Source organism: Mustela nigripes, chromosome 9 (assembly GCF_022355385.1).
Source record: "Mustela nigripes isolate SB6536 chromosome 9, MUSNIG.SB6536, whole genome shotgun sequence".
Lineage (NCBI taxonomy): Eukaryota > Metazoa > Chordata > Mammalia > Carnivora > Mustelidae > Mustela > Mustela nigripes.
Window position 1 is genome coordinate 84,364,270 of NC_081565.1, and position 22,484 is coordinate 84,386,753.

The 22,484-nt window shown below is 47.4% G+C and overlaps 1 protein-coding gene across 4 annotated transcripts in view; it reads right to left on the reverse strand.

The window, feature by feature from the left end:
* Nucleotides 1-22,484, reverse strand: part of LOC132024852 (histone-arginine methyltransferase CARM1-like) — a 247,794-nt gene that overhangs the window by 11,571 nt on the left and 213,739 nt on the right. For 3 of the 4 annotated variants that reach the window (XM_059411941.1, XM_059411944.1, XM_059411942.1), the window contains exons 8-11: nucleotides 13,928-14,009; nucleotides 12,647-12,732; nucleotides 10,118-10,207; nucleotides 8,090-8,227 (exon numbers count right to left, since the gene is read on the reverse strand). In XM_059411941.1, the coding sequence (XP_059267924.1) occupies nucleotides 8,090-8,227; nucleotides 10,118-10,207; nucleotides 12,647-12,732; nucleotides 13,928-14,009 (396 nt within the window). The remainder of the gene's footprint in view (nucleotides 1-8,089; nucleotides 8,228-10,117; nucleotides 10,208-12,646; nucleotides 12,733-13,927; nucleotides 14,010-22,484) is intronic. The other variant, XM_059411943.1, reaches the window with a different exon arrangement.

The following is a 22,484-nucleotide window of genomic DNA, read 5'->3' on the forward strand; positions in this document are numbered from 1 at the left end:
GAAGAAGTCAAATTCTCTCTTTGCAGATGATATGATTCTTTTGATTTGAGTTCAAAAGAACGCAAATACCAGGAAATTGAAGAAGAATTTTAAAAACTCATGGAAACAAATGAAAATGAAAACACAACTGTTCAAAATCTGTGGGACACAGCAAATGCGGTCCCCAGAGGTAAGTATATAGAGATACAAGCCTTTCTCAAGAAACAAGAAAGGTCTCAAGTACACATATAACCCTACACCTAAAGGAGCTGGAGAAAGAACAGCAAAGAAAGCCCAAACCCAGCAGGAGAAGAGAAATAATAAAAATCAGAGCAGAAATCAATGAAATAGAAACCAAAAGGACAGTAGAACAAATCAAAGAAACTAGGAGCTGGTTCTTTGAAAGAATTAATAATATTGATAAACTCTTGGCCAGACTTATCAAAAAGAAAAGAGAAAGGACCCAAATTAATAAAATCATGAATGAAAGAGGAGAGATCACAACCAACACCAAAGAAATACAAACAATTATAAGAGCATATTATGAGCAACTATACGTCAGAAAATTTGACAGACCCATAACCAGTAAGGAGATTGAAGAAGTCATCAAAAATCTCCCAATAAACACGAGTCCAGGGCCAGATGGCTTCCCAGGGGAATTCTACTAAACATTTAAAGAAGAATTAATTCCTATTCTCCTGAAACTGTTCCAAAAAAAAGAAATGGAAGGAAAACTTCCAAACTCATTTTATGAGGCCAGCATTACCTTGATCCCCAAACCAAACAAAGACCCCATCAAAAAGAAGTACAGACCAATATCCCTGATGAACATGGATGGAAAAATTCTCACCAAAATACTAGCCAATAGGATCCAACAGTACATCAAAAAGATTATTCACCGTGACCAAGTGGGACTTATACCTGGCTGCAAGAATGGTTCAACATCCACAAATCTATGTGATGACAACACATTAATAACGGAAAGAACAAGAACCACATGGTACTTTCAATAGATGCTGAACAAGCATTGGACAAAGTACAGCATCCTTTCTTGATCAAAACTTTTCAGAGTGTATGGATAGAGGGTACATACCTCAATACCATCAAAGCCATCTATGAAAAACCCAGAGTGAATATCATTCTCAATGGGGAAAAAATGAGAATTTTCCCCTAAGGTCAGCAACATGGCAGGGATGTCCACTATCACCACTGCTATTCAACATCATACTGGAAGTCCTAGCCTTGGTAATCAGACAACAAAAAGAAATAAAAGGCCTCTGAATTGGCAAAGAAGTCAAACTCTCTCTTTGCAGATATGATTCTTTATGTGAAAAACCCAAAAGACTCCACTCCAAAACTGCTAGAACTCATACAGGAATTCAGTGTGTCAAGATATAAAATCAGTGCTCAGAAATCAGTTGCATTTCTATACACCAACAGCAAGACAGAAGAAAGAGAAATTAAGGAGTCGATCCCATTTACAATTGCACCCAAAACTGTAAGATACTCTAGGAATAAACCTAACGAAAGAGACAAAGAACCTATACTCAGAAAACTAGGAAGTACTCATGAAAGAAATTGAGGAAGACACAAAGAAATGGAAAAACGTTCCATGCTCATGGATTGGAAGAACAAACACTGTGAAAATATCTATGCTACCTAAAGCAATCTACACATTTAATACAATACCTATCAAAATACCACAAATTTTTTTTTCAAAGAAATGGAACAAATAATCCCTAAAATTTATATGGAACCAGAAAAGACCCTGAATAGCCAGAGGAATGTTGAAAAAGAAAGCCAAAGTTGGCAACATCACAATTCCAGGCTTCAAGCTCTCTTACAAAGCTGTCATCATCAAGACAGTATGGTACTGGCATGAAAACAGACACATAGATCAATGGAATAGAATAGAGAGCCCAGAAATGTACCCTCAACTCTGATCAACTCATCTTCGACAAAGCAGGAAAGAACATCCAATGGAAAAAAGACAGTCTCTTCAACAAATGGTGTTGGGAAAATTGGACAGCCACATGCAGAAAAATTAAACTGGAGCCTTTCCTTACACCACACAGGAAAATAGACTCAAAATGGATCAAAGACCTCAATGTGAGAAAGGAATCCATCAATATCCTTGAGGAGAACACAGGCAGCTACGTCTTCGACCTCAGCCGCAGCAACATCTTCCTAGGAACATCACCGAAGGCAAGGGAAACAAGGGCAAAAATGAACTATTGGGACTTCATTAAGATAAAAACTTTTTCACCACAAAGGAAACAGTCAACAGAACCAAAAGACAACTGAAAGAATGGGAGAAGATATTCACAAATGACATATCAGGTAAAGGGCTAGTATCCAAAATCTAGAAAGAACTTAGCAAACTCAACACCCAAAGAACAAATAATCCAATCAAGAAATGGGCAGAGGACATGAACAGACATTTCTGCAAAGAAGACATCCAAACGGCCAACAGACACATGAAAAAGGGCTCAACATCACTGGGCACCAGGGAACTACAAATCAAAACCACAATGAGATACCACCTCACGCCAGTCAGAAGGGCTAAAATTAACAAGTCAGGAAATAACAGATGTTGGTGAGGATGCGGAGAATGGGGAACCCTCCTACGCTGTTGGTGGGAATGCAAGCTGGCGCAGCTACTCTGGAAAATAGCATGGAGGTTCCTCAAAAAAAAATAAAAATAAAAATAGAGCTACCCTATGACCCAGCAATGGCACTACTGGGTATTTACCCTAAAGGTACAAATGTAGTGATCTGAAGGGGCACAGTGCACCTGGATGTTTACAAGCAGCAATGTCCACAACAGCCAAACTATGGAAAAACCTAGATGTCCATCAACAGATGAATGGATAAAGAAGATGTGGTATATATATACAATGAAATGATGTATATATATACAAAGAAATGAAATCTTTTGCAAAATCATTTGCAATCATGTGGATGGTACTAGAGGGTACTACACTGAGTGAAATAAGTCAATCAGGGAAAGACAATTATCATATTATCTCTCTGATATGAGGAATTTGAGAGGCTGGGTGGGGAGTCTGGGAGGTAGAGAAGGAAAAAATAAAGCAAGATGGGATCGGAAGGGAGACAAGCCATAGCAGACTCTTAATCTCACTTAGCAAACTGAAGGCTGCTGTGGGGGTGGGGAGTAGGGATAGGGTGGTTGGGTTATGGACATTGGGGAGGGTATGGGCTATGGTGAGTGCTGTGAAATGTATAAGCCCGATGATTAACAGACCTGTACCCCTGGGGCAAATAATATACTATATGTTGATAAAAACAATTTTAAATATATATATATAAAAGTAAAGAGGGAAAGAGCTGTCAAAAAAAAAAAAAAAGAAGAAGAAGAAGAAGAAGAAGAAGGTGTTGGAGAATCAGAAGTAGTGGAAGCTTGGGGAGAAAATGGCCCAAGCCACCGAGGGTTTACTGATGTTGAAGGAAGCTAGCTGGAACCTCACTGGCATAGACACCACCTCAGTGTTCTTCAGCAGGGTTGGACTGAGCATGCCCCGGGAGGAGGAAGGACGGTACACTGGGGTATGGAAGAAAATGTGGAGCTCTTATTTTGAATTTTGCCAGTCCTCGGAAGCCAAGACCGTTGTGCACCTGACACCTCCTGAGCACTAGTGAATTCACTAGGTAAATGCTGGATTCTAAACCCCAGCTAACGGTTATGGTATGTGTTAGGCTCACCTAGTTCTCAGGTTTTGCTAAGGTGGGAGGGTTCAGTAAGAGTCTGATTATGGGGACCAACGCAACCAAGTAGACACCAAGCATGTAAAGGACCAAAGGGCTCGAGCTAGAAGATTCTGAGGACCACTGAAGAACAAAGAAATGTTGTGCAAAAGGCCGTCTGCAAATACTATTACTTCACTGCCCTTAATCAGACATGAGAGCATCCCCTACAGTTCCTTCTGATGTAGCAGTATTTGGGCTCAGAGAAGCTGAGTGCCAGCTGAAGCAAGTTCAGTAATAACCATGAGGGGAAGCACTCGGAGCCTCCCAAGCCCTCTGGTCAGCATTTCTTCTAGTTCCGAAAACAAAGCTCATTAAGCTCCCTGTAAACCAAATTCCCTGGCAAACCTCAGTTGGGATCCCTCAGAGGGATCCAAAAGTTTTAAGTTCTGTTCCAAAAAATGTTGGCCCAGGGTAAGTTGCTGAGCTAGCCCCAAAATCAGCCTACATATATTTGTTTTTTTTTTCCCCATTCATTCTTTTTATTTCTATTTTTGTATCTTTTAAGATACACACTACATAAATTTCTATGTGTGTGTGTGTGTGTATATGTATATATATATATATACACACAGAGACATGTCTATGCATGTGTGTCTGTAATATATAAATGTATATACATACATATATATGCATAGATCTCTATATCAAGCACTTTGTCTTATGCTTTCTATTATTACTGTAGTATACTCACGTAATTAAAAGATAAGTGGTAGTATACTTGGAGGACACATACATAAAATGTTTTTACTCCTAGGTGCACGTGACCAAAAAGCTTCACGGGTGCCACATCTATGAACTGTAGGGATGTAAATTCGATAAAGTTTCTAAGTAAGGTGAGTTCTGTTTGACTGTCCCAAGCACCAAAATAAATGAGAGCTCCAGAGCTCCAGAAGGATGGGGGTCGGTGGAAAACGAAATGCTAACGATACAATCATAAATGGCCCTGGCCTGGCTGGGAAGAAAAGGGCAGTCACTGTCCCGCCTGTGTGGCTGCACACATTCTCCCAGGAGGCCAGGGCTTATAAAGACTGTTTGACAGCAGGGAAGGGGGCTCTCCCCTCCAAAGGCAGAACAAACACGTAGCACCTTACTGAAAAGGGCGTCAAAGCGCGGACATTCAGGAAGTGCAGAGGTTCATAGAAAATACCAAGGAAGAGAAGATTTTTCCAGCAAACACTCTGATGGGATACAATGAGAAAAAGAAAGAGAATAAGGCAGGAGAAAATAAAGCTAAGATTTTCTGTGGATCTACTGTGTATTGATGACTGTACTATGTTTTCTCTAATACCTGCCAAGCCTGATGACACAAATACTATAAATTGTGGCTAGAGAAATTCATTAACTTGCTCAAGATCACTCAAGCACCAACTATGGGCAGAGGAGACTGGACAAAACCAGGAGACACCCAAGGCTGGCCTCTCTCACTACACCTGGGTGCTGGTCTAATATGAAGAACTTCCTCCCTCCCACCCCCTCCCTTTAGTCCTGCTGCAAAGCATTGTGGGTCCATCATATCTTAGCGTCTTCTTTCAGCTGTGCCAGATGAAATTCTTACTAAGAGAAGGATCATCAGCTATGACTTCTTCATTCAAGTGGTCATTCCACATCACTGCTGAACCTCTGTGTATTAAGTGAGGAGGGATACGCCATAGAGTGAGACTCGGGCCTTCTTTTTGGAATGCTCACATAAAGGCAAACACCAGCAATATGACATCGGTATTTTAGGAAAGGGCTGGCGGGCAGGAGGAGCCGGGAGTCACGACACAGGTGTGGGGGGTGAATGTTTGCTTCTTTCTTCCCGACTAGGGGAACGAAGCAGAGGACGGTAGGAAAGTATGACTGATGAGGATGAAACCCAAGATACGTTAGAAAAAGTAATGAAACAATAAGATGGTTTAAATTCACTCACCTAATAGTACCCTGTGGTATGTTAACATACAAATATTTGAAAGCAAAAATTTATCAAGCAGAAAAGGCAAGTCCAAACTCCAGGCTAATGTGGGCTACTGTTCCTGAGCCTTTTTTTTTTCCCCCTGTAGAACTGGTCATTACATAGATGTCTTATGAAGATTCAGGAAGAAAGTGGTAACTTTCAGGGTAAACATGGTAAAAATCAGTGTCCTCCCATTTTTCTCCTGAAAGCCATCCCCAAACAAGCAGAATAGAAAGTCACTGCAGACCACAGACCTCATTTTCTGTCCAACTGCGAGAAAGATCTAATCTACCAACTCTAGCATATGCATGATGGACACAAAAGCACTTGAGATTGGTAGCGGGTCATAGGGGAAATAGTACAGCAGTGCAAAGAGAAGCAGGAGAGCCCCGGGCAGCCGTCCTCAGGGAGTGCTCCCCAAAACATGGGCCCTGAAGACGAGGAGCGTTTTCTGAACTGCACAAGTTTTAGTCCTTGTTTGTAGCATCTTGTGCAGGAACTAGGGCAGGCAAGGCTCCCAGGCAGAGACGCATCTAGAACGGTGACACAGCAGACCCACCTGGAGACGCACCGGGCAGCCATGTTTGCAGGAAGCAGGATGTCTCTGCGCCAGGACTGAACAGGACAGAGTGTGAGGTGAGGAAAGCAGACGCGTGAACACGGTCATGACTCCCCGGCCACAGGAACACCTCTCCTGTGAACTACTTTCTGGAAACGTCCCAGGAATGGGATTCAGTTCCAGAGCGGGAGAACTTAAAGTCTCAGACAATTTAAAAATCACTCTTATAGGAGTGAGGAGTTGAAGATGTTAGCCAAAAGGCAGGAAGGCTGGGAGGATTTTGGAAGAACTCTCCAAATAGTCACAGCCGCCGTTGGGAGGTTGGAACAGACCTCAGAAGCGGAAGTAAGATGAATGGGTACAATGAACCGGAAGTGGTAGATGGGGTCGGCGGCAAGAGTCATGTTGTAATCATCAGAGATGTCTAAAGTACATGACATTGATAACCAAAGACTGTATGAAAAGTTACTTAATCTTAGTAGTAGTTAAAGAAATAGACACCAAATAACCAGAAGCAACTTTTGAAAAGTGATTTTGGGGTCTGGCAAAAACCAGAGAGACCAGTAACGGGCAATGCAGGGAAAGAAGTGCAAGAATGCACAAGGCTGTCCGCTGCAGCGTTGAGTGGAAGTTGGCGCAACCATGGAGAAAAGCAGTATTTATCAGTGCGTAACATACACATAATCTCTCATCTAGCATTTCCACTTCTAGGGATCTCACGTAGAAATATTCTTGCCACTGTATAATCTTCCTGTTCAAGGGTATTTAATGTAGAGTTTTTTGCAATGGCCAAAACCAAAACAATACAAAACAAACAAAAAACCCCAGCAACTTAAAAAAAGACATGATCTATGTCCATCTCTGATGCATTTAGTAAAATGACAAAACAACCTGTCTGCACAGATCCAGGACTCACTGCTAAGTAAAAATGTGAGTTGGAGACTGTTCGTTTACTCTTCATGTAAAACAACAATAAAAACCCGACGAAAATTTTTGGTTAGTGTATGCACAGACAATCGCCTGAAAGGCTACGGAGCACAGGGTCACATCTGGGGCCTGGGGCGAGGGCTGGCAGCGTGTGTGGGCTCTGGACGCTTTTATAGTTTTGAATGTACATGTGAATGCGTTAGGTTTTTGTAATGGAAGAAATCAAGACTTTAGAAACGGAAGGGTTGGTATGTGAAGTGGTGAGCTCTCTGTCACAGGAGTATTCAAGAACAGGCCCAAGAAAGCTGGAGAGGGAAGGAGGGAAGGAAGTGGAGCGAGATGACCTGTGAGTGCCCTTAAGATCCAGAGAGTCCTTGAACCACTCTGCTGTATCCTTTCTCCTCTGATTCACCCAGGAGAAGCTCCAGCAAGGTGAAAGAAAATAGAGCATTTTAAAAATGAGATCCATCAAACGAATCCCTGCCAAGGCCTCGTGAAACCCATTATCAGAGGGAAGCCGCCAGTCCTGGCTGACACAGGGTGCACCGGCCCTGCCGTGCTGTCCCCCTGGGTACAGATGGATGTTGCTGGGCTAAATTTGGGGGTGTGTGGCTAGCTGCAAGGAAGGCCAGGAAGCTGACGTGGGATTTAAAGCACTTGATAGTTCGAGTCTTTGGTAAGCGTTCCCTTGAGCAGACGGATGCCCTTCCTTCCTCTGCGGTCAGCTGGAGAACGCTGCCCAAGCTCCCCATCCCTGCCGCCCTGAGCCCCGCAGCTGAGCGCACCCGGCAAAGTCAGCCAGGCTTTGGTAAACCACGCCGCGCACGCTTCTAGGTGCTGGGAAGGCTCCCACCTCCTGCACCCCCTTCCCCATCAGTGAGCAGCACGCAGGGGTGGTCTCCCGTCGGGACGCTCCTGCTTACCGTCTGTTGGCTACAAACAGCACTTTCCCCGAGAGGGTCTCTCCTTCTTTGGCAAAGAGCGGAGTGTGAAGAAGGCACCGCACCTGATACCAATGGGTCAGAGGCTCAGTTGGGGCTGTTGACAGCCAGACAGTTACCCTGTGGGGCAAGAAAAGAGCGAAGAGACATTTACAGCCCAGGCTCAAATTTAATGGGCTGCCCTGGGGACTTGGGTTGAGAGTTGGTCTTCCAGGGTTTTTGACTCATGGACTCCTTTAAAGATAAGGATAGCTCAGTTTAGGTCACTGCCCTGAGCCGGGCACTGGACCAAGAGCTCTGTGTGTATTATCCCCCTAAGTCTTTACAACAGCTTAATGAGGTCAGCCCAGAGAAGTTAAAGGACTTTCCCAAGGCCACACAGAGGACAGCTGGAGAGCCAGGTTCAAAGCCGTGCACTTGGCCACTATCGATCTCTACTTCTGCATCAAATTTCACTAGAAGTTCAACAAGTAACAGAGTTCAACTAGGAAATGATTTGTTTGAAAAACATCTGTCAGGGTGAGGAGGCTGGAGCTGGTCTCTTAACTGTCTCATGCCAACCTGTTCAGAGAACCTGATGAGGCTTCTGGAGGCCAGAAAAGCTCCAGGGCAGATGGTCTCTACACTCCTTCCAGCTCAGACTTCCTGCATGTGCATGTGTGTGAAAGTGTTTAAATGGACATTCTTCCTTTTATGTGAAGAGGTGAGAACATCTGGCTGCGCCTCCAACACCAAGGTCACCTGTCCTGGGCTCAGGCTGTGTCTCTGGCTTGGACGGCGGAAGGGTCCATTTTGACTTGGAAGATTTTGTGGGGATTATCTGACAAAATTTAGCTAAGTAACATAAACCACTTCTAGATCAAAATATACTCAGAGTAGATTAGAGTAGAATGCAAATTTTTGAAAGCTTTTTAGGATAAAGCGTTTAACTTCAAAGGAAGTTCTCCCCTTGGAGCAGGCCACGTCTGGCTTATCTCCCTTGCTCCTGCAGGAACAAATTCACTGGGGAAAGTCGGAGACATAAATGCGTGGATTCCCTTGGACAAATACGCTTCCGTGCTGCAGGAATGACTCATACATCCTTTTCTTTCTCTCTGATTGTCAGCCCAGATGAGGCTTCTAGGGACCCCCTCCCCGCTGAGCCCCCAAGCTCCCTGAGCTTTATCATAGACCCATGAGTCCTTCTCTCTCTGCAGATGCAATGGTGGGCCTGCCTGCTTTTATACAGAGAGGAGGAGGAGAGTGTGCTGCAGAAGTTTGCCTTTTGCCTGGCCACGTGACCCAGAGCAACTGTCTTCACTCATTAGAGAACACGAGAAAGCCTGGCAAGGGAGTAGGGGGAGTCCGGAGGAGAGCACAGATTTGGGGGGGGGGGGGTCCCGGGGATAGTGCAACCCCAACGAGAAATGCCAGACACTGAGAATCAGCTTGGAGGTGGTCTGTCTCCTCTCTTCCCTTGGGGTTTCGGATCTTTTCAGGACGGGGAAGAAGCACATGATGGAGATGTCACCGCCGCGGCTGTCAGCGTTAGCCGTCCATGCCTGCCTGGTCACTGAGGAAGGTTCTGGCCTAAGGAGCTGACGGTGCGAACCAGAGAGGGGGAAGGTCTAAGTCTGGCTGCACCTGGACACAGGCTGTTCTGGAACCAGGATGGTGAGAGAGAAAGCCAAGGCGGGTGCCTGGGGTCCTTCCCACCACCTATTCTGGAAAAAACCAAGAGGGATGATAAAGCCCGGACCTTCCGTCCTTCCTTCAAAACCCAATCCAATTGGCTCCATAGGTTTCCCAGGATTTTAGCCAGGGCCGAAAGGACACTGCGGAAAACGGCCTCATTTCAACTTGGCCCTAAAATCGGAAAGTTCCGTTTGCATCAGTGCTTTATTTTATTGAAACCCAGAGAAATGAGCATTATGGGGGTTGAAATTCACTTTAGAACACCTTGGAGTCACGATCACACACGGTGCGGAACAGCACGGGGCCCGAGCGGGCGTGGAAGGGGGTGATACCTACAGAGATCCCACAAAGGCCACGTCGAACCAGAACGCCAGGCCGTGGACGAGGCCAGACTGCGTCAGCTGAAACTCAAAGGGGATTTCTACTCTGCAAGGAAAGAAGAGAGAGAGCGAGCGCGCGGGAACACTTGGAATTATTTTGTTGCTGTTGACAGGCGTACAAGATACATTCGAGCAATCAACCAGAACATTCCCAGGCTACTTTCTTTCTCTCTTAAGCACTCCGGCTTGGGAAGCAGCGTTCTCTCTGTGCGTGATTATGCATTTGACAATGTGGCTCCTTTTTCTTCTTCTTTTCTTTAGTATTATGGCCGTCACCATACAGTCCATCACTAATTTTTGATGTAGTGACAGTGTGGTTTCTTGACCAAATTTGGCAAGAATTCCATCACCACACTGGGCAACCCAGGACTCCCCGGGGGAAGGCGACATCCAGAGTGGGGTGCGAGCCCCAGAGAGGAGGACGACGCCCAGGTGACACCCGTCCTTCCAGACGTCAGAGCGCCAAGTGAGGCAGCTCCCTTGTGCTGCTGCCCAGACGGCAAGGGCCGGCCGGCTGCTAAGAAATGAAGCAGATCATAGGGGGTTGCATCCAGCTATAAAGTCCACTGTCACAGTTCAGTTATTTTTCAGGGAGGTCACTGAACCTCGCACAGGGCCACAGCGAACGTCACGCAGACGTGGCTGTGGCTTCTATCACACGCGGGATGAGTGGGAAGAGGGAAGAGTGGGAAAGATAACACAAAGCCTAGATGCTAACTTGGAAAGTAAAGTCACTTAAATCCTCTCTCAGGTTTGTCACCTGTCAATGGGTGACAAAACCTCCCACTTCCCTTGCGAGGGTCTCGTGCGTGTTGGGCAGGGGGATAACATAGAGCGCTCTGTGAACTTCACAGAGTTTCACAGTTAAAAGATGATCTTACTCGTCCCTTGCTGAGGGGAGACTTGGCTTAGTGAGTGCTCTAAAGATTTTCAAAGGAGGTCATACCTTCTTTGCATGTACGGTGCCTGCGAAGCCCTAACTTCTTTCACCCTGCGGCAGTCAGAGCGTTTCTAGAGTTTTCCATTGTGCTGATCCCACTGAATTGTTTGGTATTGCACTGCCATTACTTCCTCCTTTTTTTGGGGGGGGGGGACATTCCCTTAAGTAGACTGAGCTCTTCAAGTGCAGACTTTTGGCAGTTACTTTCAGAGCCTGTGTAAGCACCGGCACTGTACCTGGTACCTGGCGAGATCTCAGTAAGCATCTGCCGAAACCACACACGCAAATGGAGACCGGAAAGCCGACACAGACCTCAAACTTCCCTGGACTCAGGAGGTGGCCCTGAGCAGCACCTAAAGCCAATGGAAGCCAATTTTGTCCGGGCCCCTGGGAGTCACCTGAGTTGCTCCCAAACGCCAGTCCTCGAGCGGAGCACACGGCAGGAAGACACTGGCCCCCTGAGCCGGGCCTTCGAACAAGTCAGCGTGAACAGAAGCGAGCTGTGTTCCTTCTGGGCAGAAGCTCTTACTGCCAGGACGTGTGCGGCCACGCTCCTTCTTTTTGACTAAGTGAGGAGCGACGCTCTGGACGGAGGCTGGTGGGCGAGGGTGGGTGACGCCACACAGAGCCACAGCTGCGCCCCGTGCACAAACAGCCCTGGGGAGGACGACTCCTGCGGTCTGAGCCACGGACGTGGTTTCTGAGGACAGCAGCGGGTTCCAGCCTGCCCCAACTAGGACAGCACCCTGCGCCCGCTGTGATCTCCAGACAGATGATGCTCTGAGCTGCCCAGCGGCACCTGCTAAAGTCTGGCCCTTACTTCCTCAGAAGCCCGGGCAAAATGACAACCTGGCTGGGTCTTTAGCTGCATACCCAGGAAAAAAAAATATTGGCATACCGACCTTCTCAAGGAAAAAAAGGCAAAACGGGCTCCTATCAGGATCCGCAGAATGGGTTCTCATTTCAGAGTCTCTTCCGGTGGAGGGAAGGAGCTGAGTGCTGTCTTTGAAAATGAGCTCGTGCCTGCGAAACACCTAGCTCAGCACTCAGGTAGGCAAGCACTCAGCAAGCTGTAGCTCTGCTTCTTGAATGTTCCTGGCCCAGGTGAGGACTTTAGCAGCCCGGACTCTGGAGCCTTTGGAACAGTCTCACATGGTCCGTCATTCTGTGACCTTGCACAACCTACTGTGCCACTCTGCCTTGCACCTGTCCTCCTAAGACGGAGGTCACCACGGTGCTGTATGCAGAGTACTGTTTCGAGGGCTCAGTGAGTCGGTATGTGCAAAGGGCTCAGAACGCCAACTGACTGCATAAGCACAAGCTATTACTACTCACGTTACACACACAACTCTTCAACCAATGCTACGGAAGAAGCTTCACCATCCTTGCTTGGCAGTAAAACGCGACTAGTACCGCTGCACTGTTCTGGGCGAGACTCCCAGCTCAGCTCTCTCCCCTGCGTGAGTGGCAAAACCCTGCACTAACGTTTGGGGATGAGCGAGGGGGAGAGTGTAAAAGTCAAGAGCCACACTGGTATTTACGAACCTGTGGAGATCTGCCTCTTCGGCGTCCATGAAGTTGACTGTGTATTTGACTGTCCGAGCCATCAAAATCCTGATGTCGAATGTGTCCTGGCAGGGTGGCGGGTGGGGGAGAAGAAGCAGAAAAGTTCTCTATCAGGACAAACGAACCCCAGCAAAACTGTGGGCTGGCTTTCCTCCCAAAATTTCAAGTCAACAAGAGTTAGGATTTGGAAGGCATGAGCTTAATGAGAATAAGGTCCATAATGACGACTAGCGTTTATTCCGGGCTTACTATGCAAGTGTGGCGTACTTCATGCTTTTCCTAAGTGCTAAGGTTGTGTCATCCAGTCCTCCAATGCTTCTGAAGCAGGTGTTTGGTGTGTTTTCAGACTTTATCCCTTCACCATATTCTAAGAAGTTCCATAAAACCTCAGCTCTCCTTCAGCTCCCAGTATGGCTGGTGACCCTAGCTTGGCCAATCAATCAGTGCGTGACTTTTCCCCTGAAGATGGTTTCACAGGCAGGAACCCAACCCGAGTGAGGACACTCAGGCTCTAGCTAAACTAATTCGGGGGCTTTGGCCCGAGTTATTAGAGAAAAGCTGGCTCTCCTGTGGGACTTAAGAGTTGTACAAATCTGAGGCAGGAGTTCCTGAAGCCATCTTGCTACCAGGAGGGGAGACCCTGTCTGGGAACGGAGATAAATTAGAGGCAACGGAGATAAATTTTCAGGATAGAGAAATCAGATTCGGGTGACACTGCCCGAACTCCAGCAGTGGGTCGCTAGCTCCAGGCTCTGCAGGTTTGAGGGCCAGTAATTAAGTCAGTTTTGGGTAATGCCAAATTATTACTGTCCAAGGTCACACAGTTAGAGGGGACCACAATGGAAACCCTGATCTGTCTGACAGCAATGCTCCTGTTCTAAGTTACTTATTTTACAAAGCTGCCTCTTCTCTGAGGCCTCAGGCCACCAGAATCAATGGGAAAATATGAATTATTGAACGAGTGTGAGGGCTCAGTGTGGACATGGGGTGAGTCAGGGCGGTGGGGGAAGCAGAAGTTACTTATTGAGAGGCAGTCAGAAAAGCTCCTTGCTTGTGACGGCACCATGCTCTGAGAACTTTCTTAACTGGCTGGGAGATGAGAGCTGGGAGACTTGAGAACAGTGTTCCGAGGAGCTCTTTCTTTTTCTCGGTGACGGCTTCGCAGAGCCTGGCAGCACGCCGCCCGCCAGGTGTGGGAGCGAGTGAGCGATCGAGTCCGGAAAAACACGTGGGGTAGAGCCTACCAGGAGAGCCACTTACTACTATCGGCTGCCTGAAATACTCGTCCACTGCAGCCGCCCGGAGGCTGGACAGGTTGACCCCATAGAAGCAGTGCTGGCACCTGAAAGAGGGAGCACAGAGAATCACATGCACCTTGGCCCTGGCCAGAGCCCCCCAGCCCTTACAGCTGGGACGTGCTGGGAGGCTGCCTCAGAGGTCCTCAAACGGGCCGCTCAGACCGTGCGGGGACCACAGCACGTGCTCTGTGTCTGCGCGGCTAGTGGCTCCCCTCGAGAGGAGAGAGCTCAGGCAAGGACTAAGACAAGCTTTACTCGGGCTCTGCCAGTGGTCAACTCTGGGCCCCACACAAGGCACCTGAACCCTGTGCCTGGTTCCCGGTGTCTGAAATGGAAATAAGCAGGCGCTCCCTCTGCAGGGCTAGACGGGGGTTAAGGGAGTTAATACAAGAACCTGTGAGCCCAATGTGGCATTTTGTTAGCACCGCCTGAGTCGGCTGTTTGCCTCAGAATGTTGCTTTCTCGGGTCAGCACTGGGCACCAGGGCAGTGGTTCCCAAGCATGACTGTGCTGTGGGATGACTGGGCGGGGGGGTGGGCTTTTAAAAATTCGAATTCCCTGGGCGTGTGGGTGGCTCAGGGTTAAAGCCTCTGTCTTCAGCTCAGACCATGATCCCAGGGTCCTGGGATCGAGTCCCACATCGGGCTCTCTGCTCAGCGGGGAGCCTGCTTCCTCCTCTCTCTCTCTGCCTGCCTCTCTGCCTACTTGTAATCTCTAATACATAAATAAAATCTTTAAAAAAATTTGAATTCCAAGGCCCAGTTCCAGAGAGGAGCCTTGGAGAACTTACCACTAGAAAGTCTTTATCCTGAGCTGGAAAAGCAGCGTCCCCTAAGTGTGTCCCTGTGTGTGTGCGTGTGCGCGAGTGTGCGAGTGTGCACGTGTGTGTTGTCGAGCCTGTCAATCAGGTGGGGATCCACTTCCTCCCTCCCCATCCTTTCCTAGTCCGAAGCCTGCCACCCGGCAGGGAAGAGAGGAAAACCACCACCACCACAAAGAATAAACATACAAAATTTAAATTTGTGGTGCAGCTCAATTTGGATGGAAAGACCACCCAAAGCCAGGTTCTAAATCCGAAATCAGAAGAGGCAGGGAGGCCTGATACTGTTCAGTCGACGGCTAGTTCTCAGCCTGTGAGCGAAAAGCAAGCCCACTAGGTGACCCGCAGACCCCGCAGGGCGCATGCGTCTCTCGCCACCCAGCCTCTGCCTGCTCCCACTTCTGTCCAGAAGGACCCTTTCCCTCTCACCCTGTTAATTCCTACCCCATCTCTGAGACTCAGCTCAAATAGACCCATTCACTTGTACTACAGTAAAATATTTAAGTTTAACCCACTTAAAAGTGAAAGTATTTTCTAGGGGCATCTGGGGGCTCAGGTGGCAAAGCTCTGATCAGCCTAGGTCATGTCCTAAGGTCCAGGGATGGAGTTCCAAGTCGGGTTCCCTGCTCCGTGGAGCATCTGCTTCTCCCTCTCCTTCTGCCTCTGTCTCTCCCTACTATTACATACTCCGTCTCTCTCTCAAAATAAATAACATCTTTTCCATGGGGCGCCTGGGTGGCTCAGCTGGTTGGACAACTGCCTTCGGCTCAGGCCACGGTCCTGGAGTCCTGGGATCGAGTCCCGCATCAGGCTCCCAGCTCCACGGGGAGTCTGCTTCTCCCTCTGACCTCTCGCCTCTCATGTTCTCTCTCACTGTCTCTCTCTCAAATAAATAAATAAAATCTTTAAAATAAATAAATAAATAAATAAATAAATAACATCTTTTCCAAAAAGTGAAGGTCTCTTCTTATTTATCAGTGCATATTTCGTACAGGGCTGGTGTGTAGTGAGGGCTACCAGCCACGCCTCCAGCGGTCATCGACCTCTCTTTAGGAATGAACTGAGACCCTGGTGTCCTTCACGGGCCTCTGAGTGGGTCGAGGTGCCGACGAGGATAATGGAGAAATGGAAAATCATGACCCGAAGTTTCTTTAGTTCCATTACTTTTTTTTTTTTTTTTTTAAAGATTTTGCTTCTTTGAGAGAGAGAGAGAATGTACGTGTGTGTGCCTGGTTGTAGGGGGGACTGGCAGGGAGAAAGGCAGACGACCGGATGAGCAGGGAGCCCGATGCCAAGCGGGATCTCGGGCTGCGTCTCAGCAGGTGCTTAGCGCTTCACCGACTGAGCCACCCAGAAGCCCTCATTCCTTCTCTCTTCCACTCCTCCCACCAAGGCCCCAGCTAGCCTAGCCCACAGGTGAGGCCGTCATTTTATGAATACACATACTGAGAACCAGGCTCCTATATGCCTAGAGAATGTTTGGAAACAGATCCCTGCAAGTTGAAAGTACGTTTTCAGTACGAAGAAGGAGAATCAAGGTGTTTGGAGAAATAAGTCATCATCACAACGGTTTTTATTAGAGGGAGGAGGAGGGGGGAGGGAAGAGGGGCTGAGGGAAATAGAAAGGGGAGGGGAGGGAATTCCCCAGAAAGGCAGAGCCAGAGAATCCCCCAGAAAGCCTGGAAAGAGTCATCCCTGTCCATCCTTCAGAATCCCCTGGGAAGCTTTGGAAACGAATCTGTCCATTTACGGTTTATATGATACAGATGTGTAACCCTCCTGCTTGTTGCCAAAAGCTGACCCGGTGATTCTCATGTGCACCCAAGGCTGAACACTACAGTCATGTCCTATAATCCTCGCCAGCTAGCGAAAGACAGTCCCCAAGGGCTGAGACAGCACGGCACCTGGCAGTGCCCAAGGCTGCAAACTGCTCTCCGGGCCTTGGATACAACTGCAGGGACCAAATCTGTGCCTTTTTCTTGTGTGCTTGGTGCCCGTGAAAACCCAGCAGCCGTGATCAGTCACACAGGCACCGTGCCCAGGGCAGGCAGAGCTGTGGGCCAAGAGCCCCCTGCCTGGGTTTTCAGAACTTTCTGGCCGGACCATCTTTCCAGTTCTTAGACATCTCAAATCGCCTTCTGAAATGCATCACAAAATAATTAAAGCAGATGGGACTGCATCCCTGTGGGTCTCCTCACCACCCACCATTACTGGGTGGTGAATCAGGAAATGAATCTGTCGACTTGGAAGCTGTGATGATTTCCATTGTTTTCTTCTTACATGGGTTTTATTTTCCAGGTTAACTTATGGCCTCTTAATGAGTCCATAAGGTGGAGACTATGTGTGGTTTTTGGTGTTGACTTCACATTTCCAGCTGTCCCCCCCTTCCCTCCCTCTCCACCATAATCTATGTGACATCTGGAAAGTTCTGCAAATACAGCCCAGAAGGAAAATAATTATACTATTAGCTACGCCTGAACACACTCAGAGTGCAGAGAAAGAGGCAAACCCTTTACTGGGACACTGACTTCTCCAAGTTCTACACAGAGTCCCGCTTGGAGAAGCACCCACGGAAGCTCCTTCTGTGGCCTCCTCTGTCCGTGGCTCTTCTCTAGCTCGTCCCGACCTTCTGGCCTTCCTCCTCCTTCACACAGCTCTCCCCACCAGCCTCCTGGCTCTGCCTTAGAAGAATGGAGGTGCAGCCCTTGTTCTCTTAGAGCTGTTCGCCTTGGCCTGCAGCCTTCACGACGGGAGCTTCTGCAACACAAGCCCTTTCGTGGCTAATATGAACGTGTGGTCCCATGGCACAACTCACAAGTCTTACTTTAATAAAAATCTTTGCATCTTCATTCTATCCTAACCAAAACCCCACTTCTCTCCACTAAGAAGCTTTAAATAAAAGATAGAAAAGAAGGAAGGAAGGAAGGAAGAAATGGCAGGGAGGGGGAGAAGATAAGGAGAAAGAAAAGCTCCACTCTACTGTTTGACAAGCAAGGTTTTTTGAGTCTTAATGTCCTACACTTTACCAGAATGGACAACCCAGGGTGTGCCCACCCGAGAGAGGCACAGAAGCCATGAGAACTAGAAAACAGATACAGGGATCCAGGAATGTCACTTAAGACACACGTGGTCCTGAGGATGCAGCCTAAAGGGAGCTGCAATGGCCTGGTGGGGAGCCTCATAGGAGAGGGATGCATGTCTAGGAACAAATGGTATCTTTTTAATTTCTTACACATCCCTAATAAATACCAGGACTTGAGGCTTGGTTGCAACAAGTTTCTCCATCAGCAGAATGCAGACATACCTCTGTGTAGAGGGTATCTAGAAAGATGCTCAGCTCATTATGTTTCTGGTTTTTTGGGTTTAAACTCCAGCAAAGTAATATAGCATATATTTATATGTGATACATTTCTATACTTTTTGTATTAAAAATTTTTTCTTACTATGAAAAAAGGGGGAAAGAAGCCCACAGTCCTTAAAAGAAAAAAAGCTTCAGATGGTGCATCTTTCGTAAGAAGTAAGGAAAAGGGGCACCTGGGTGGCTCAGTGGGTTAAAGCCTCTGCCTTCAGCTCAGGTCATGATCCCAGGATCCTGGGATCAAGCCTCGCATCAGGCTCTCTGCTCAGCGGGGAGACTGCTCCCTCCTCTCTCTGTCTCTGCCTTCCTCTCTGCGTACGTGTCTGTCAAATAAATAAATAAAATCTCAAAAAAAAAAAAAAAGAAGTAAGGGAAAGCCTGTGATTCTATAAAGGAACCTGTGGCGCACCCCTGGTCATTCCCGTGTAAATCTAGACATTACTGGTTTGCGTAACAAACGGACCTGTGGCAAGATGATGAGGAAAATATCTGTTGTTTGTTGCTCTTCTTCTGGTAACAGCACCAGATCCTCTTCTGGGGGGCACCTCTCCCCCCACTCAGTCCTTGCAGCTCGGGTGGTCTTATCTCTAGAGATTCTCATGTGGCTCAGTCCAAGTCCATGAGAGCATCTTAAGACGATGGCAGTGAACTCAGGGTTTGGCATCTGACCCAGTGAGAGTCAACTGTAAGATTTTTGCTCAAACAGCTGCAAAGAACTAGCTCTAGAGCTATGAATTCATGCGTCTGGATTTGTAGCATATGGGCTCAGGAGCAGAAACTCTGGAAGAGCTGTGAGTCCGACAGAGGTTACTAAAAAGATGAATATAGAAACCGAAGCTTATTCTTTGAACAAAAGCCAGTTTGTAAACACTGGACAGATGCAGTTAAAAACAGTTTTTGTTGAGACTTGGCATGAAGGATATGCACTCTGTTTGCAATAGACACTCCCAAGGCTCGCACAGCTCCCCTTCCTGTTTTTAGCTATCGTCCTGAATCCTTTCCATGAACTTAAAAGTAGATTCTCCCTTAGTGCAAAGTGGAGAACTTCTAAAATGATCCTATTCCCACCACAGATTTTAGTTTCTTCTAAGCCTGTAACTTGCCGGCTTGAACTCCAGTGAATGGATGGAAAGAGGAATTCACCTCTTAAAGATCAGACACCTTCACAAAGGCACCTTTGCCCACTGGAAGAGTGAGTATCAGACTCACCCAAGAGCATCCTGGAGTCGTCTTCTCCATTCAAACCTCCCTGTTAATTTCCCGAGCCCAGTGTGCAACCTTGGCATTGCACTTGAACTCCTTCTAACTGGGACACTTGTACTATATCTGTAACATTGAAATAGGGACCACATGGTTAAAGAAAAAAAATAAAGGTCTGGATGTGTACAAGCCCAGGGATGGAATGGTATGGAAGAATTAGGAGTCTGGTGTAGGTTAAAAAGAAGATGAATATAGAAATTGCTTCTTCTATGAACAAAAGCTAGATGGGTTCAAGAGCCGCAGATATCAAGTGAGAGGCAGAAATCAAGAACAGACCCTAGTGGCCGAAATGAGATGCTGGTGCGAGCCACCACGAAGATACAGATGAAACAAGGACAAGGCACAGGAAAATCCAACCGTGGCTGCACTGGTCATGGTAGTTTTCTTCCAAAAGTTCCTTCTCTCTGATAGTCTGTGCCGCATACTTGGGTTCCCACGGAAATTCGGTCATATCACGTTGCAAACTGAAATGTTCCTATTTGGTCCACATGGTGTTTCTGTGTACCAGTGACAATCAGGGCCAAATATATTTTTGGGAAAGACCAGAAGGCCTGAAACTCTAGCTATGCCAAAAGAACCTTTAGTAGAAATTTCAGTTTGGGGGCGGAATTGGCCTGGGAACAAGCCATCCATTACCTTCACGGTAGATTTAGCAGTTTGTCCACTCAGTTGGAAGGATTTCCTTAAAAATAATGTGTTTCTCAGCACAGCATGGTCAGTAAGGCACCCTGTAGACTCACGAGTGGAAAGGCGCAGGAGGGGAGCTTGCAGTGCCCGAGGCAGAATTCCCGCATTCACCTACCACATCCTTTGCACGCGCAGACTTCAGATTTCCACATAGAACAAATGACTCCAGGACATCCACCAGGGGCATCCCTCATACCACTCAACTGGCACGAAGGTTGTCAAGCACGATGGATGCCTACCACCCACTCACAATTCTTTATAAAACATCTTTTGGTCCCTGAAGTGGTACCTCACATTTTAAGGGCCACCTCAGATCCTCTCAGTCTTACCTCTCTCTGGAATCCACAGTCATATGTTCTGACCTGCTATGCCAAAGTGTGGGCTCATGTGACCCCTCCTGGCCATAACCCAACAGTGCCTCACCTCAGGCCTGCACCGTGTGTCTTCCCACTTCTGCTCCAGAGCATTCTTGTTGACTTGTGGTGGGGAGCATGGATACCATGAGACACAGTTGGTGTCCACACAGGCACAACCCCGAAGTGAAGGCTCATTAGTGCTGAGGGGTGAAAAACTGACCAGTGGGGAGAAATCAGCTGGTGGGTAAACCTCCCCAAACCTCTGTATACACTATCTTGTAGTTCATTCAACCTCTTGAGATGGTCCTGAGGGATCAAACAATTTCTTGGTGTTTGATAACATGCGGCGGTGAGCTTGGTAATGCACTTTCACATTAGCCCTCCCTTCTTCCCTGACTCACTCTTATTTCCCTTCCTTCTTGTTTTGCTGGGATTACAGTCCTCAGAGAAGTGGCAGCTTATAAACTGTGTTTTACACCTAGTTTCTTGGGGAGCCCAAGCTAAGCTCAAGAGAGTAAAACAGCAATAGTGGAACTGCAGAGGTGCAACCTTGACAGCTGGGGCCCTGACCAGAAGAGCAGGGCCCTGAGACCTGGGGTCGAGACAGTTGAGTGAATATGGTGGAGAAGCCTGAAGGCATCTTCCCAACTCCTCTGAAGACTTCTAGACAACAGAAGCAGAATTCTCCATATTGTGTGAGCAGAAGAGCTGCCCAAAGACTGCACAAAACCACCTCTCATGAAGCTGGTGTCTTTCAAGATAGTTTTGTTCTTCTCAAGATCAGCCTCACTATTGCCCACTGCTTTCAGGCTACTGGTCTCCATGGCCATCGGGCTGATAACTCAAGCACAGCCCAAGCAGGAAGTACAGTGCCAATTCTGGGTGAGGACAACTTCTATACCTGAGAAACTGCACAAGGTGGGTAGTATTTTCTGCTAAGAACCAGGGAAATATGCACAGGAAGGCATGTTATGGGTGTTAGACTGAAAAGGATAGAATGTAAGTCAGGATAGGGCACAATTTATCAACATGGGCACTCACAGGATTCAGGGTTCTAGCAAAATACGAGACTTAACAGTCCACTAAGATGTCACTTGGTAGCTTGGTCATCATGATGGCCTGTAGTCAATGAAGTGGAGATTTCAGGACTTCTGCAGTATGGTAGTAAGGAAGGAGTCAGAAGGTTCTACCATTTAAGACATAAGAACATCTCCCCTGACTATGTTCTCAGGACAGGCCCAGGAAACCCTCCGTTCCTAAAGGTGATAAGGGGTGAACCAGTAGGAGAGCAGTGTCATCTTTGGGAATTGAGGCTGGCTGTCCTCAGTAGATCAAAGACGCTACTGCTGCCACTATCACACTGTGTTCCCAATGAGCACAGCTGGAATGGAATTTCAGATGCCAGAGTCAGGAGAGCAATAATTAACTGTCAGAATGACATAATTACAGCGTTGGGAAGCAAGGCTGGAGTGACGGTGAGAGCACCTTGACCCGCGGTGGAGGGAAATAGATCCTAGTGTCCCTCGAGAAGTCAAAGAGATGTACAGTTAACGGGGATGGTGTTCAAATGATATCACAACAGCAACAAATTTGCTGGCTGGTAGGCAGCTGATGTCAGCAGTCACAGCGAAAAGTTAGGTCCTTCATCCAACATTCAGGTCTGATTTCCAGACACAGTTTATGGATCTAGAGCTCACTGGTCGATGAGGTGGAGGCCCAGGTTCTGAGAAGTCACGCTGCAGTACCATCACAAGCACACGTGGTTCACGTTCTCCAATTTCTCTCCAGAGGATCTGAGACAAGTCGCTAGGAAGGCTGAGCCAATATCGATGCAAGGAGATTCAGAAGACCTCTGGTTAATAAAGGCTCATGGAGGACAGCTAGTAAATAAACGTTCAGGCCAAGTCCATCACACAGGTACCCATCCACCCTGAGGTTATTTTCTGAGTCCCCGAATACACAACCGGGATACACTCAGCCTCTGGCAGAACCTTCGTCTGGGCCTGTGAAGAAAGGGCTATCATGGCAGCAAAGAACA